The following is a 14,977-nucleotide window of genomic DNA, read 5'->3' on the forward strand; positions in this document are numbered from 1 at the left end:
AGACTATTCAAGTACAATCTAACCAGTTAAATAATAAACATTCTTACCTTGATTACCTGATCTGCATATTTAACTCAGGTCTAATCCAATTTTTAGTTTTTCCTGTAAGTTATGCAGCATCCTGAGATCATTATGATATGAGATCATTACATTCTGAATAGTTCCTCTGCCAATCATCCTCTCCAATACAGCCACTCTGTGAGTCCATTAACTGGACTAACTTTGCAGTTAGTGAAGTCAAGGCCCACAAAGGGCTGATACAGGAAAAGAGAGAATGACAACCACTCATTTATGTGCTAAGACTTCTTCCTCTCTCCTCCCACTTTAAGGGCCATAGCATTCACCACTCACAAAAAAGAAACTTCTTAAAACTCAAACAGAAACACAGCATTAAGGTCGTTTTGTTTTCAAGTAATCTTATCTGCCTTATTACATGAATAAAATACTTAAGCACAAGACTGATCAGGATCACTTCCTCTTCTGGTTTCCTATTTAACAGGCTAAACAACACAGCAGTATTATCAGATGAAATATGACCGAGATCAAAACAGAGGGAAGAGCAGATGGATTACTGCACAAACAAGTACAGCATTTCTCTTGCACTGCATCTCCACGCGTTCAGCATCCAAAGCAAGGAAACAAAAAAGGCGCAGGGAAAACAATGAAGAACAGCTTAATTATGGTCCTCACCCAAACAGACTACTAAAATTCCCAGTAACTACAGCAGGGCAGAGGATAATTAGCAGCGACTCCAGAAAAGACTAAGCACACAGCGCAGAACAATACTGTGCCCTCCTTAGAAGCTACACTGATGTAACAAGATGCCTCTCAGAAACTGAGAGCCAAACCCTCTTCCAATCAACTCGGTCACACGCACACAGGCCACAGAGGACAGACAAACAGTAAGACCCTACAAAATGTCTGAGTTAATGTGATGGCAAACCATGACAGCCATATTGAGAACAGCAGCGTTCCCCCGTTCCCCAAATCTTTCATTATACATTCCTGCAGCTCTCTTGTGCTGACACTGCTGCCTTCATTACAAAACAACAGCAAATACTCATTTCTGTTGAGCCTCCACCAGTCAGTCCTCAGCTGTCTGCACTGGCACTAAGAGGCAGGAGCTCACGGGATGAAGGTACTTGGATACATAAGATAAAGACGCTTTCCATTTATGGCTTACTGGACAGATCCATACTACAACACTTTCTGAAGGTACAGACAGCCATAAACGTATCAATCACAGTTTATTGATAAACCTAACATGCAAGTGGATGGGTCTTCCAATGGTATAAGTAGCTTAGCATTTTCAGCACTCTGCCTCTCTATGTCAGAATACTGAGCTGGCATTTGCATTAACATCCTTGGATTTTATTTATTTTAAGAAAGAGATATAAATAAGAAGCATGCCATAACAATGAATGCCTGGCCAGAAAGAACACAAAGTCTGCCAACGGAGGAAGAAGCTGGCAGTGAGCATTGTCTTCTGAAGTAGCTCCAGCTCTTCACTCTCTTCCACTGTGTCCTCCTGCAGCAGCACGCCTGCCCTGTGGTTCAGAGCTGCACTTAAGCACACAGTGACTTTCAGCTGCTCTTGAGAATCTGCTATCTCATCTCTCTCCCGTGACACAATTAGAACAGAAAAGTTCATATAGAAAGGACCTTGGAAGAGCATTTAGCCCAACTGCAGGACTGAACTCCAGACTCAGGGCATGAGCTGAGTACTCTGAAGATCACTGGGCAGACTACTAAAGAAGTCATTGAGAACCTCAGCCTTAGTGGTGATGTTCCTTGTCACATCCAATAAATGACGGAGATTCTCCTTGGTCCTCCTTTTGTTGTCAATGTATCTGTAATAACATTTTCAATTACCTTTAACAGTGCTGGCCAGATAAGTCATTGCTGGGCTTCTGGAACAGGTTGCCCAAGGAGGTTGTGGATGCCCCATCCCTGGAAGCATTCAAGGCCAGGCTGGATGTGGCTCTGGGCAGCCTGATCTGGTGGTTGGCAGCCCTGCACACAGCTATGACATGAGTCCATGATTCAGTCTTTGTCTCTGCCTTTCTACTATCCCTTCTGCATATCCTAGCAACACCTGTGTATTCTTCCCGAGTCGGCTATTCTTTTTTCCAAATATGGTAAACACTCTTTTTTCCCCTAGACTCTCAGCCCTAAAGACCCTTTTGATGGCCCTCAGGCTTCTCCCCATGACTTCACTGCTGCCAACTACCAAAAGCGGGTAATAATCAGAAGGTCATCCCAGACCAGAGAGCTTCCTAGTAATGTACCTGACCCAGGTCCCAGGGAGACAGCAGACTTCCCTGTGTGTCTGGTGAGCCTATTTGGCCCCCGCTCCCTTCAGAGGGAACCATGTATGACAATCACCTTTCTGTTCCATGCACTGGCAGTCTTGACACGAGGAGGTGGCTTGTCAGCCCCAGACAACCCTACAGATCTTCTTCAGCATCCTCACTTAGCTGTCCTTCACATCGCAGAGTCCTGTACCTATTGTGTAAGGGCACCTGGGAAGACAAGGTAGGCAGGGAGGGGATTTCCCTGCCACTCCAAACAGGGACCTGTCTCCACTCCTCCCCATCTCCTAGGTCCCCTCCTCCTCCAATGACAAGAAAGTAGGGGATCCACCACTACTTGCTTTTCTTGCAGCGATAGCAGCAGGGAGCAGCTCCACTCATCTCCTCCCTCCGTGATGCTCCCAAATCCTTCTACGTCCTCCTTCAGCTGAGCCACCAGAGACGATCATCCACCTCCTCACACCACACACACGGTACACACCACTTCCTAAACACAAGTTTCAGGAGATGCCCTCCAGCATCTTTATTAGAGTACAGCTCCACCAGTGTCCTTTTACAACTGCAGTCAATACTATCACTACATGCACTTCATTCACATCGCAGCTGAAATCCTCAACTAACAAAGGATAGATAGTCCAACTAATAAGAAGCAAGATGCCCTAATATTCTGTATTCCACTGATACAAAAAACAGTGCAGTAGTTGACAAAGAACTCCAACCTTCACATAAAACAATCTTGCCAAGACAAAGTATCTATCACACACCTGTAACTCAAGAAGACCTCTGACAACACTCAGTCTCGGGTTCTCTCCAGGTTTCCAGAACGTACCTTGAGGGCTTTGTTTGGTTTGTTTTTCCCTCAATACAAAATACCCCAATAAAAACAAGCAACATACATCTCATTTGATATCCCTTGGTAACACTGTTTACAAGCAATCTTGAAAGGCAACTTTTATGTGCAGAACACATAATGCAGACTTCTGATGTCATTCCGTATGAACTGATTCTCTGTTCAACACCATTTAACAAATGAGAAAAGTTCTGTTTCCATCAAAGAAGCCTCCTGCAGAACCTTACATTGTGAGATAAGCAAACAGCTGGAAGCAATAACAAGGACATCCTCTTTCAGCAGCAAGAGGTGTTAGATGGGCTCTGACAACTTGTATGACCACACTTCAAATGGTGCAAAACATACAGACTTTGAAGCCCATCTGATGTGGGACAGGATGATGATCCTCACTCCCCCTGGAGTAATAAAGCAGGTAGCAAACCAAGAAAGCAAGCTGCAGCAATTCAGTGAGAACTCAAAACATGCTCTTCAAGCTGTAAGAGGATAAACACACCACCTGAAACAAACAGGTGGCGAGAGAAGCAAGACACAAACACTTATCCCAGATGCACTTGGGAGGACGGGGGGGAACAAGGTGTTTCAGCCTAAAGATAAAATGGTGAAAAGTATGGATAAATCAAAAACAATCAAGCCAAACAAAAGCAAACCTTTCTTTCAATGACAGGATAGGCATTTTCAAAGGACAGAAATAGAATCTAGTAACTGCAAACAGCAGAGCCATTTAATCACATAAACAACAATACAAAAGGCTCTGCACTTCATTACTAACCAAGGATCTTTCAGCACAGCGTATGCTTATCAAACCTGCAGGTAACACAAAAGCTACTAGCTTGCGACAGGAAAGGATCAAAACAACATCTCTGGCAGGGATCTAAATGCACAGGGTGTAATTCAATTTGAAGGAAAGCAAAGAACTATACTTGGATGCATCTACACACACATTTGACTGCATGTAATAATGGAGTGATTCACTTTGCAAGAGCTGCTACTCTGAAAAAGGCAGGAGTGAACAGCCAGGAGCAATCACTTGGAGCCACCTGAAGCAATCCCCTCATATTCCTTTACAACAGTAATATACCGGGTAGATACTGGTGTTTTGTTTGGCTGTTTTGTAAATTGAATAGTGAAAAGGACTGACTGAAGAGAGTGTAAAGAGGGAGCAGTAAGAGGGTATCACAGTTAAGGATATAAGGTGTCAAACTTGGAAAACACTAAAAGAGAGGCATGCGGTGGCTGTCTTGTCACTGCTGATGCAAATAAAAGGACTAGAGGGAGGATTAAGGTAAGAGGACAAACAAGAAGATTGTTCACCAGGTTCCCTTGGGAAGCATGGAATCACCTAGATATCTCAGCCAGCACATCAGATAAGCACTTGTCAGATAAGGCTTCAAACAGTCAAGACTTGCCTTGAAGCACAGGAACTGTTTTGTTTTGTATTGCTCAGGATTTCTTCTACCTGCACAAATGATGTTTTCTTTCCAACCAGACTGAAGAGCAGGACAATAAATAAATCAATCAACCCAGTAAGCACTGCTACAATTAAACGTGAAGCGCGAGCTCTGAGGTTTTAGCAGGACACAAAGTTTACACCCACCCAACACCAGGACACAGCTGTGGTTTCAAAACCTGAAGTAATTCACCTCAACAACACTACTGAGCTTATTTCAAGTGACATAAGCTCCAAGCAGGTGGCAAAAGCTGATCATTTAGGAGCACTCTTTGTAATGCGCCTAAGAACTTGACAAGATTCAAAGCTATTGGGTAACTGATGCAGCTATCAGTGTACAAGGATGCAGGAATCCAGGGATGGACATCCAAACTAATTCCACTTTGTCTAGTTATAGAGCCATCGAGCCTCAGAAATGCTTCACAACAAAACTTATATTAACAGCAACAAAAAAGGGTTTATTTTGCAGTGCTTAAGTACAGACCTGAGATGGGCCATGGACAACTCTCCAGTTTCTCTCTCTCTGAAATTTAACAGCTCATTCTGATGAGACAGAACCAATCCCAACTCAAACCTCCCTCTCCTGCGCCCACTGCGACTTGTCTCACAAGCTTCACCCCATTTCCTAATCTCCCAACAAGAGAAAATACATCACTTCTATCTGACGCAGGGGAAAAAGAAATCAATAAAACAGGGTTGAGGCTGACTGAGTAGTAATGAAAGAATCCAGCAGAGGAAAAAAATTGAAGTCACCTCTGATACACCAACCACTCTGATACTTCTGCTCCAGGATTAACTCATTCCTCCTTCTCTGGATTATTCTTTTCATACACTTCAGTCTCTCTAAATACAAGTCAGGTTTTTCAGACTGGTTACACACATCACAAAGAGGTCTCAAAAACAGCCAAAGAACTTCACCCACTAATGTCAGCCTCATTTCAGTCTTTTAGCTTAAATTAACAGTGCAGCTGAGTTTAATACTGAAGAAGGTTGAGACATATTCAAAGCAAACCAGATACACTAAGTTCCTACCTGGGCATCAGAAATCCACTCACCTTGTACAGGCAGCTCAGAACACCACATAACACATGAGTACAGAGCTTTTGTAACGCAGGAAGAGAAACTACGTTTAAATTTCAATGAAATACAGTACAACAACACTTAAATCTCTTCAAGTTCAACAAAGAATTCAGCAAGAAGGGAAAATAGTGTCAAACTGCACCCCAAAAAAATAAGTTATGTGATCATGTAGTACTTCTTTTACAGTTCAGATATAGAAAACTGAAAAGAAAAAAAGAGGTGGCTGATACTAATGAATGAGACTCACACAACAAAAGCACAGCTGGAGGTCAAAACATAACTCATAGTCCTCAGATCTGAGAAGGGTCTCTGGTACCTGTGGAGGGTGAGACCTGTGGCACAGTACCACTATTGGCTGGTATGTTCCCATACTCTTTCCCTGGCCCCAGTCAGAAAGGAAATACAGAGCTAAGGAAGCCTAAGCTGCAGCAAATCACCTGGTAGCACAGAGAATGTAGGCAGACAGAAGACTTTAAAATAACAGCAGTAAGGAAAAACAGAATCATTACCCAGGCAACCAAGGTACTGACCATTGTATTCCAGGTAAGAGTAATGCTGTGTGAAAGACTGTATGAAGAAGTCTGGCATACGCATATATACATTATTCATACACACAACACCCTTTATGTGAGCAAAACTGTAGCAGGAGCCAAGCATTCTGTCATGCAGCTAAATCCTGACAAGTGATAAAAGGCTACAAAGACTTGCTGAAAAGCAGAGAAAACAAAAGGAAGATAGCAGAACTAAACCTCCAGACAAGTTAAATGTGCACTACGACGTCAATGATTTGAACACTACAATGTAAAGTTCAGCTTCTTTCATCTACTAAATTTTCTGTTCCTCCTTCACTCACAGTAGGGTAGGAAAACAGTCTCAAACACAGAACTGATCGAGCTGTGGATATTACTATTGTAACATCAGATTAACCAGTAACATAGTTCCATTACAATTCACACAAATCAAGTCCAGGCATTTCTTAAGTACGTCTTTAAGATGGATATTAGCACACGGTTATGTTTCCACTAATGCTGCCCCAGAGAACACACATACAGATCCAGCTTCCTTATGTGAAATGGCATCAGACAGCACAGCTCCAGGGAGCTCCCACAAAATACGGTGTAAACAGAACCATTGCTGTGTTGGTGAAACTCAGGAACATTGCCGTGCATTTACAGAACATTCACATTCTGTGGCAGTGGATGGGTTTTTTGTTTCTTGTCTTTAAGCCAGGGCCACAAGCATCCCCTTGCAGCAACAACTCAGTTCTACACACACTTGCAGGTGACACGCATGACATTTTTCAGCAGCGTTCCATACAAATATTTACGTAGTGAAAACAAAAGCATATCTTTTTGAATCAGTGTGACTCACATTTGAGCTCCTCATAGCAGTCTAAATAAGACTAAAATAGTTAATAAATGTCTCAAGTAACATTTAATATTCACAAGTAGGCAACTATTTCGAACCAAGTTAAACAGTTAACTATGATCTGAAGTTGATACAGGCAGAAAATTGGACCGAGTTATCCTCATAATAGTACCAGGTTATCTCTAAGAGCTTTACACAATGCTTTCATTACCAAGGCTGCAATCTAGGAAAGTACTTTTTTTCCTCAACTTCTAGGACCCGAAATACATTACTGTTGCATACAGAATATTTGTGTCATCTACAGCAAGTTATAAATAGCAGAGGTGGCATTTAACCAGTAGTTACTGTTATGAGACTATACAGTCATCTCTCCCTGAAAATGAAAACAGAAAGAAATAGATTCAGAAGTTGCCTGCCATTTTGCTACAGTTTAACTGCTTTCATGGGAATACAACTAACTGTGAGCAAACGCAACCATGAAGGATCAAATTAACAGCTGTATGAACCACTGTCAAGTTCCCCTTTATGAACAGATTTAGAAGACTCAAACTACACATGAAATTACTTAACTGTTCCCTACAAAGGTTTTATGAGTGACATCATTCTGATGTATTAAAATACTTTCATTTTAACTGAGAAGCTCATATAGAAAAGCTACAGTTTAGATGCCCAGAGAGCTACAGCTAAATCACTTTAGCCCTCCAAAACTCAGTTAGGCTTCAGACAGTGACAAATCCAAAGAAACCTACAAACACGTGCATACAAACATTTTCCCTCCCACACGAAACGCAACTTCTCCTCAGTTAACAAGCTCCCTAACACTGCAGAGCTAACAAAGAACAGCCTTGCTTCCAGTCTTGTTTCACCCACACTGTATTCTAAGAAAATCCATTCACAGTTGTTTGAAACCATTATACGACTTTAGAAAGTAAAATATATAACCTCTTACCTGAGCATGAAAATTTGACATAGTCGTTGTCTCTATATCTTTCTTTCCCAAAATCTCCATTTTCACTGGTGAATTGGGAAAATTAAATGAAAAGTAGTCTAAAAAGTCAGGTAAATAAGTAGCTGCCCCATGAACAATACCCATTACATAGTAAGCTGCACAGTTTTCATTTTCACTAAAAACCAGACCCACAAACTCTTCTGCAAATCTCTCCATCTCCACAGGAGATAAGTGGGAGAGTTCATTACTGTAGGCATGGATAACTGATGCACCTCCGTTAGGCTGGTGCTCAATATGAATCAGCTGTTTGAACTCCAATGTGTCCAACCTTTTGAGTTTATTTTGAACCCGTGGCTCCTTTAACGAGACAAATGGAAACTCACTGTTCTCTGGTATCTTGGACTCACAGTCCTTCTTGGGATCCATATTTTTCCCACTGAAATCCTTAAGATGATCATCTATGATGCCTTTGGCTTCCTGATCCTCAACATCAGAAACCAGTCCTGAGCAGATAGTCTGAATGGATTTGCTGTACATTTTTGGACGCTTCCTCTTCTCATTCTCTTTATGTTTCTTTTTCTTTTTCTTCTTAACCTTTTTTATCTGTAGCTCTTCTGCATTCATTTTTGGTTTCTCCTTCCCAGCTGTCAAAAGAAAAAAGACCTTGTAAGCACCTTCAGATAGAGAATACTTATCCAGAGGTTGGGATTAAGTTATCAAAACATTAAGGTACACAGAGAGGTCAACACCAAGCATCCCAAAATGCATATCTTAATGAAAATGACTATTAGGGACAACCACCGTGACCAGGCTACAACTGCTCACTAACATACAGGGGAGGAAAAACAAAGCAAAAAAGTAGAAGGATTTCTAGGTCTACTCTCATAATTGGTCACAGACCACAACCATACAGTTGTGGTCATACACATACTCAGTGGTCATCAGAAACTACACAACAGCTGTCAATAAACGTTTCCAAACAAGAGATTTACAGTCAATGAATATCAACCATCAGCAAGCTGCTTACAAATACTGCTGCTATGACCTACCTTGTCAGATGGCTTTACATGGTGTTCTTCAAGAAACAAAATAGAGTTTGATTGAAATACACATGGAAACATCAAAAACTGACCATGTGCTTTCGTAAAAATAAACAAATAAAGACCTCATAACACTGAAATTCACATAACATGCAAGCTAAGTTGAAAATAAGATGTAAAGGCACATTTGTGTATGCAAGTAGTCATTAGTAGACATCAAGTTCAAGCAATACTGAAGATAAACATCCTCTCTGTAAGTGTTGTTCTCACAGTGTTTATGGGTGGGGGTACCAATGGTAGGAATAAATGGGATAACCCAAAAACTTCTGTACTTCAGGACAGTGTAATGAAGCATTCGATACAATCTCACATCATGATTTGATAGAATCCAATTACTGAACATGCTACATTCACAATCAGTGATTCCAAATACACACATTCAGACACAGAAGTTTGGAGAAGTCTTACAATGAAATACACAATTTCTAAGTAACCTCAAATTTGCCAATGTTAGATAGCTAACTAATTTTCAAGCCAGCTATGTTAGAGTAGGCTAATTTTGCAATCCTCAGTTCAAATAATTTACAAAAAAGTCCTTAAAAAGAAAAAAGATCACAACTTCTGGTGAATGGAATCGCACATTCTTGCTGGTAATTAAAAGGTCTGGAACTGGAGCTTAAGCAGATACTGGAAAGAAGCAGCAGCAATTAAGCCACTGCCTCAATTTCTTGAGGTTTGCAACAGCAGTTACAAATGCCTCCGGGATCTCTGAAGTGCAGGCAACAAGCTCGTTATCTCCCTATCTTCTATTTTCTCATCTTGTAGTGGGAAGAAGTGCCCCGGGGTCACTCGCTGCTTACTTAGCCTAAACAAGGAAGTGGGCTCCAGGATTTCTTAACCTAATCCACACAGTTAAGAGCTACAAAGACTCCCAGCTAAATCTGATTTCATGTAGCAAACTAGGAGCACAATCTCATTTTTAGCTAACCACATTCAACTGCCAGGAGGCACATGGTCCTCATGAAAATCTGTCCTTCCTTTAGACTACATTTAATGTAAAAACAGCATAGTCCAACAGATGCAAGTCTCTACTTCTTTGTTAACATCTTCTGCCTCAGCACTTTTTAAATCTATTGGCATGGGAAGACCAGGAAAGAAAGATACACGTGCTACCTAATCCTTACAGGAATAAACAGTAACACACTGAGGATGCCAAGGTACCTGAGGGAAACATCATCACCCGACAAACACCAACCCACATTATAATACTGTACTGGAGTCATTACAGCACTACCTTCATGTGAGGAAAATAAAAATAACTCAGTGGCCTACGACAAAAGGACAGTTCCATTCTACATATCATAAAGTCTCAACTCAAACCTCAGAGCACAGACTACAGAATTAGGCTTTCTCCCTCAACCTGACTGCAACAACACACCATAAGAGAGTATCCAAAAAATTACTGCTATTTTAAATGCTTGGACTTACTCTTTTTAATTTATATTACTCTAAACAACAACATTCATTGCTACACTGGGGGATATTTCAAGTCCAATTCTCCCAAACAGTGCTGCTATCTGCATATATAAAGTATGGAATTTGAGCACCTAATGCTGGAGCAAGGTAGAGCTGTGGGTGGCAGCTAAAGGAATGAATGACAAAATAGAAACTTCTCAATTTACAAAACAGCACTTAAATTAAGTAAGAAAGACCTTAACAGCAGTGGTGCCTTTAAAACACGCTAAAAGCAAACATCGACTTCACATACACAACTAAAGTTAGATAGCTTGAATGCAAGCCAGTACCTTCATAAATTACCAAACTTAACAACTTGGTCTAAACGCATCCAAAAAGGTCTGCAGTCAATCCAGCTGTAAAAACAAGTTTAGTTAACTTGGTTTACACCTACTTAAGTACTCTAAACCTTCTTAGGAGGGATTACATGCACTAAGGCATTTTTGACACGAAGAACATCTATCATTCGCTGGGTTTGTTTTCATACCATTGCCACGAAGCTTCCAGAAGGAAAGAAAACACCCAACCACACAACGTTTCTCTTTTTAAACCTGGTATCCAACACAACTGCCCGTCCAGCCTTAAGGGAGATGTTCTGTTCAGTTTGAGTACAAATACAGTAACAATACAGACTGGGTTTCTGTTGGGGGGTTGTTTTTGTTGTGGTTGCTTTTTTTGGGGGGGGCGGGGGAGGGTTATTTAGTTTGGGGTGGGTTTTTTAGTTGGTTACTCATTGGCTTTATTTGTTTGTTTTACTTTTGCTCACAGATTGCAGTTTTTCTTATACATATCAAGTACTAAAAGTTCATCTGAACATGCTTACCCAGGTAACAAAAATATTGAGCCAAATAAATACTTGCTGGCAACCTCTCACCTCCAAACACCTCCCACAGATCTTTTACTGGAGCCATTTTCAACTCCGAAATAACTGAAAACCAAGAGAGCAACAGCCACAGGAAGATCAAACAGCTGTAATAAAAACCCACCAGAACCACTCTGATGGGAAGTAACAGAGCTGCCTGAAGTGCTGCTTGAGCTACTGAAAGAAATCGCAATAGTCACCTCCGTCCTTGGAGACAGTGTATGAATGCTCTCTTCCAGAGTGTGCATTAACAGTGCCAATGGACAGGAAAACGACTTTGAGACACAAAAGTCACAAGAATTGTCACAGACAGGACTCCAAATAAAAGCAGAATCAAACACATCTGAAAAAGCTGCATAACCACAAAGCTAAAAGCTACCTCTCCAAAGGCACTTCAAGCAGAAAATGAAAGACAGCCTTACTTGGAAAGCTGGTTTGCTGTTTTGAGCCTCCCTCAAATTCACACAGGCTTAAGCTACTGCCTACACAAGACTGCAGTTCTGTTAAGAACTATTTTATTTTCATACTGGTAGCAGTGATGCACATAGGAAACATTATTTTTAGAGCATGCACCAGTCTGATACACCAGATGTCACATTTCTCAGAGAAAGATTTTTATATTACAAACTGAGCACTGGCAGATGAGAAAACTGTCAGATCCTCAGTTATTTGTTCAGCCTTCAAATATGGATGCACGGCATAGCTGAGCATGGCTCATGGCCATGGATAAGTAGAGCCCAACTCCCCACTCATCTCTTTCCTGCTGCTGGCACACAATTCCACAGCACCTCTTCCTTGTACTGACTGATGCTCATCTGATTGCAAAACAATTGACTCGACTTAACGGCTCAGCAGAAAACTATTTGTTTGTCTGCTGCTACATCAGTGAACAGAACTGGTTCCTGGTGTTGCCAACAGGAGCTAAAGCACTGACAACAGGGACAGCATGCAATGAGGGAAGGAGCAGCAGAACCAGCTCCTGCCAGTATTGGTCTGATCTGCTGGGGTAGGCTGTCCACCCCCCACCTTCACCTGCCCTCTCCAGGCCCTGAAAGAGGCTGCCCTTAAGTGGAAGAAACCCCATACACACAATTCTGCCTCAACACACAAGAGAAGGTAAGAAGTTCCTAGCAAACCTCACTGCAAAGATTCAGATTCTGAAGTCTTGTTTGAAGTTGTACATTTAACTGTAGTTTCTTGGATGGAAATTCCTTCTTTTGTCTACAACAGCACTATGCCTGTTATTAATACTGTCTTGACACCTACTTATACCCACCTTTAGAGTACTTGTATTCAGTTATTATGGCACACAGCTGACATTTTCCTGAAGAATATAAACATCAAATGGAAAGCAATGACTTCTAGAAGTAGGATTCTTCAGCAAAACCCGAACAGAATTTCAAAGAAGAATGCAGCAGCCTTTTAGCCTCAGGCTTCTGCTCTGCTGAACTTCAAACACAGGCTGTGAAGTAGGTGTTTATAACTGCTCAGAAGCTGCAAAGACTTCAACAGTGACAGGAATCAGTTTGCTGAAATACCACAATTTCTATCAGCAACACCTAATATAGTGCTTCCATCTTATTCTCTTTCTGCATTATCTGTTGAGAGGAGCAGAACTACATCCATTCATATATACATACATATATACATCCATGCTGTATATATGTAAGTGCTATAAAGCGAAATGTGCTGCTTCTTGCAAAACCTATAGTGCTACTTTCACACTTGGAGGAACATTGCCATGAAAAACAAGAGCTGCATACACACAGTGTCTCTTCCCTAGGACGCTACAGAAGCTGTCTCACAGCAGACAGTCTAGAATTTGGTGAAAACATAAGAAAGCAAAGCAAAAGGCAAAATGAAGATCTCAGCACTAACACTGACGTATCCAAACTAGCTTTGGTTTAAGCAATATGAATGCAGTACTTGATGCAAGATCATTTATTTCACTTCTCAGCTAAGTACTACTGAGGCAGTAATTCACAACCCAAAGCTTTCAGAACAGGTGTTTCAGTCCTCTCCAGCAATCACAACATATGTGTACATACATACATAAACACAGAACTGCAAGAATCCAGTATCACCTGAGCTAGTGGACACTTTGAATTGCATGACAGCATCTCGTCTCTGTACTCTGAGATGCATTAAGCAAGCACCTATGAACAAAATGCTTTTTCTACTTATTTGATTGTCATGGTTTTATGATTTTTGGTTACTGGTATTCCACATCATAACATCACATAGTGCGCTGGGAGTTAAAGTGGCAATGCTCCAGTTCCGGGTACCTGCCTGGAAGAACTACATTCTTCAGGGGGCTTTGTGGTCAGAGAGGAGACAGAACTCCTAGCAAGGTCTCACCTGATCAGGGCTCTTTGATTCTTCTTTCCTCACATCTCCTTTGCCTCTCCTCACTGCTGCCCATCCTGACTGCGAGCATCACTTCAGTATTACTGTGAGGCCTACAGCTTTCAGATACTCCATTATATTTGATTTATTAGCTTCAGTTCTAATTATATTGTATTATAGTGTGTTACCTTACATTCTGATACCATAGTTTGTAAAATTACTTTGTTTCTCCTCAGATCGTTGCTGCTGTTTTTAATTATTTTGGGGTCCCCTGTTTCCCTTTTCCAGAGACACAGATTTTGTGAAACCCCCCTGCCCGATTCATCATGGAACCCACTGGTCTGTAAACTGTTGACAAGGATTCAGAAACACAAGAAAGAAGACACAGTCTTCATCTGTGGTTAAAAAAGCCTTTTTCTTACTTAAGGTGAGTCACAAAAATCCTCTAGGACTCCAGGAACAAACAATAAAAGGGAAGGAAAAACTCAGTGCCCCCAGATGTTTAGAGAACCCTTCCCCTTGACCTGGTGTTAAGAAGCAGACTGAGCTCACACTTCCCTGGGGTACAAAAGATCAAAGAAAATTACATTTTATTGTCATGTTACTGCTTGGCAAACAATATCTGCATGATTAGAGAGTTACAGAACTTCAACTGTATTTGTCAATGAATGTATACAGATTTCCATTCTTCTCATGCAGGCATATACTCAAAAATAACACAACTCCCTCTGGACAATTCTTAACCACCTTCCATGCAAATCAGGCCTAACACACTACAAATGTTGGACAATCAGCACTAATCCAGAGAAGGACAACAAAGCTGGTGAGGTGTCTGGAGCACAAGGCTTAAGAGGTGCTGTTCAAGGAGCTGGGATTGTTTAGTCTGGAGGAGGCTCAGGGGAGACCTCACTGCACTCTGCAACTTCCTGAAGGGAGGTTGTGATAAGGAGGGGTTTGGCCTCTTCTCCCAGGCAACAAACAGGACCTGAGGAAATGGCTGCATGTTGTACCAGAGGAAGTTTAGATTCGACATAAGGAAAAACTTTTTCTCTCAGAGAGTGTTCAGGCACTGGAATGGCTGCCCAGGGAGGTGGTGGAGTTGCCAATCCTGGCAGTGTTCAAGAGGCATCTGGATGAGGAGCTACAAGAGATGGTTTAGTGGTTTGTAGAAGCAACAGTAATGGTTGGACTGCATGATCTTGTAGGTC

At 41.5% G+C, this 14,977-nt stretch overlaps 1 protein-coding gene across 12 annotated transcripts in view; it reads right to left on the reverse strand.

Annotated features, from left to right (window-relative positions):
* The window catches only part of RSBN1L (round spermatid basic protein 1 like), a 46,071-nt gene that overhangs the window by 14,127 nt on the left and 16,967 nt on the right, over positions 1 to 14,977 (reverse strand). For 5 of the 12 annotated variants that reach the window (XR_014933194.1, XM_015881752.3, XM_015881676.3 and 2 more), the window contains one exon: positions 8,007 to 8,650. Coding sequence is in view for 9 of the 12 variants with exons in the window: in XM_015881752.3 (XP_015737238.2) it covers positions 8,007 to 8,650 (644 nt within the window). In the remaining 3 variants the exon portion in view is untranslated. Of the gene's footprint in view, positions 1 to 396; positions 7,431 to 8,006; positions 8,651 to 14,977 lie in introns of those variants that run through there. The other 7 variants (XR_014933200.1, XM_085512942.1, XM_032442338.2 and 4 more) reach the window with 4 other exon arrangements.

This window comes from Coturnix japonica, chromosome 1 (assembly GCF_054131305.1).
Source record: "Coturnix japonica strain WE chromosome 1, WE-NBRP24, whole genome shotgun sequence".
Taxonomy (NCBI): Eukaryota; Metazoa; Chordata; class Aves; order Galliformes; family Phasianidae; genus Coturnix; species Coturnix japonica.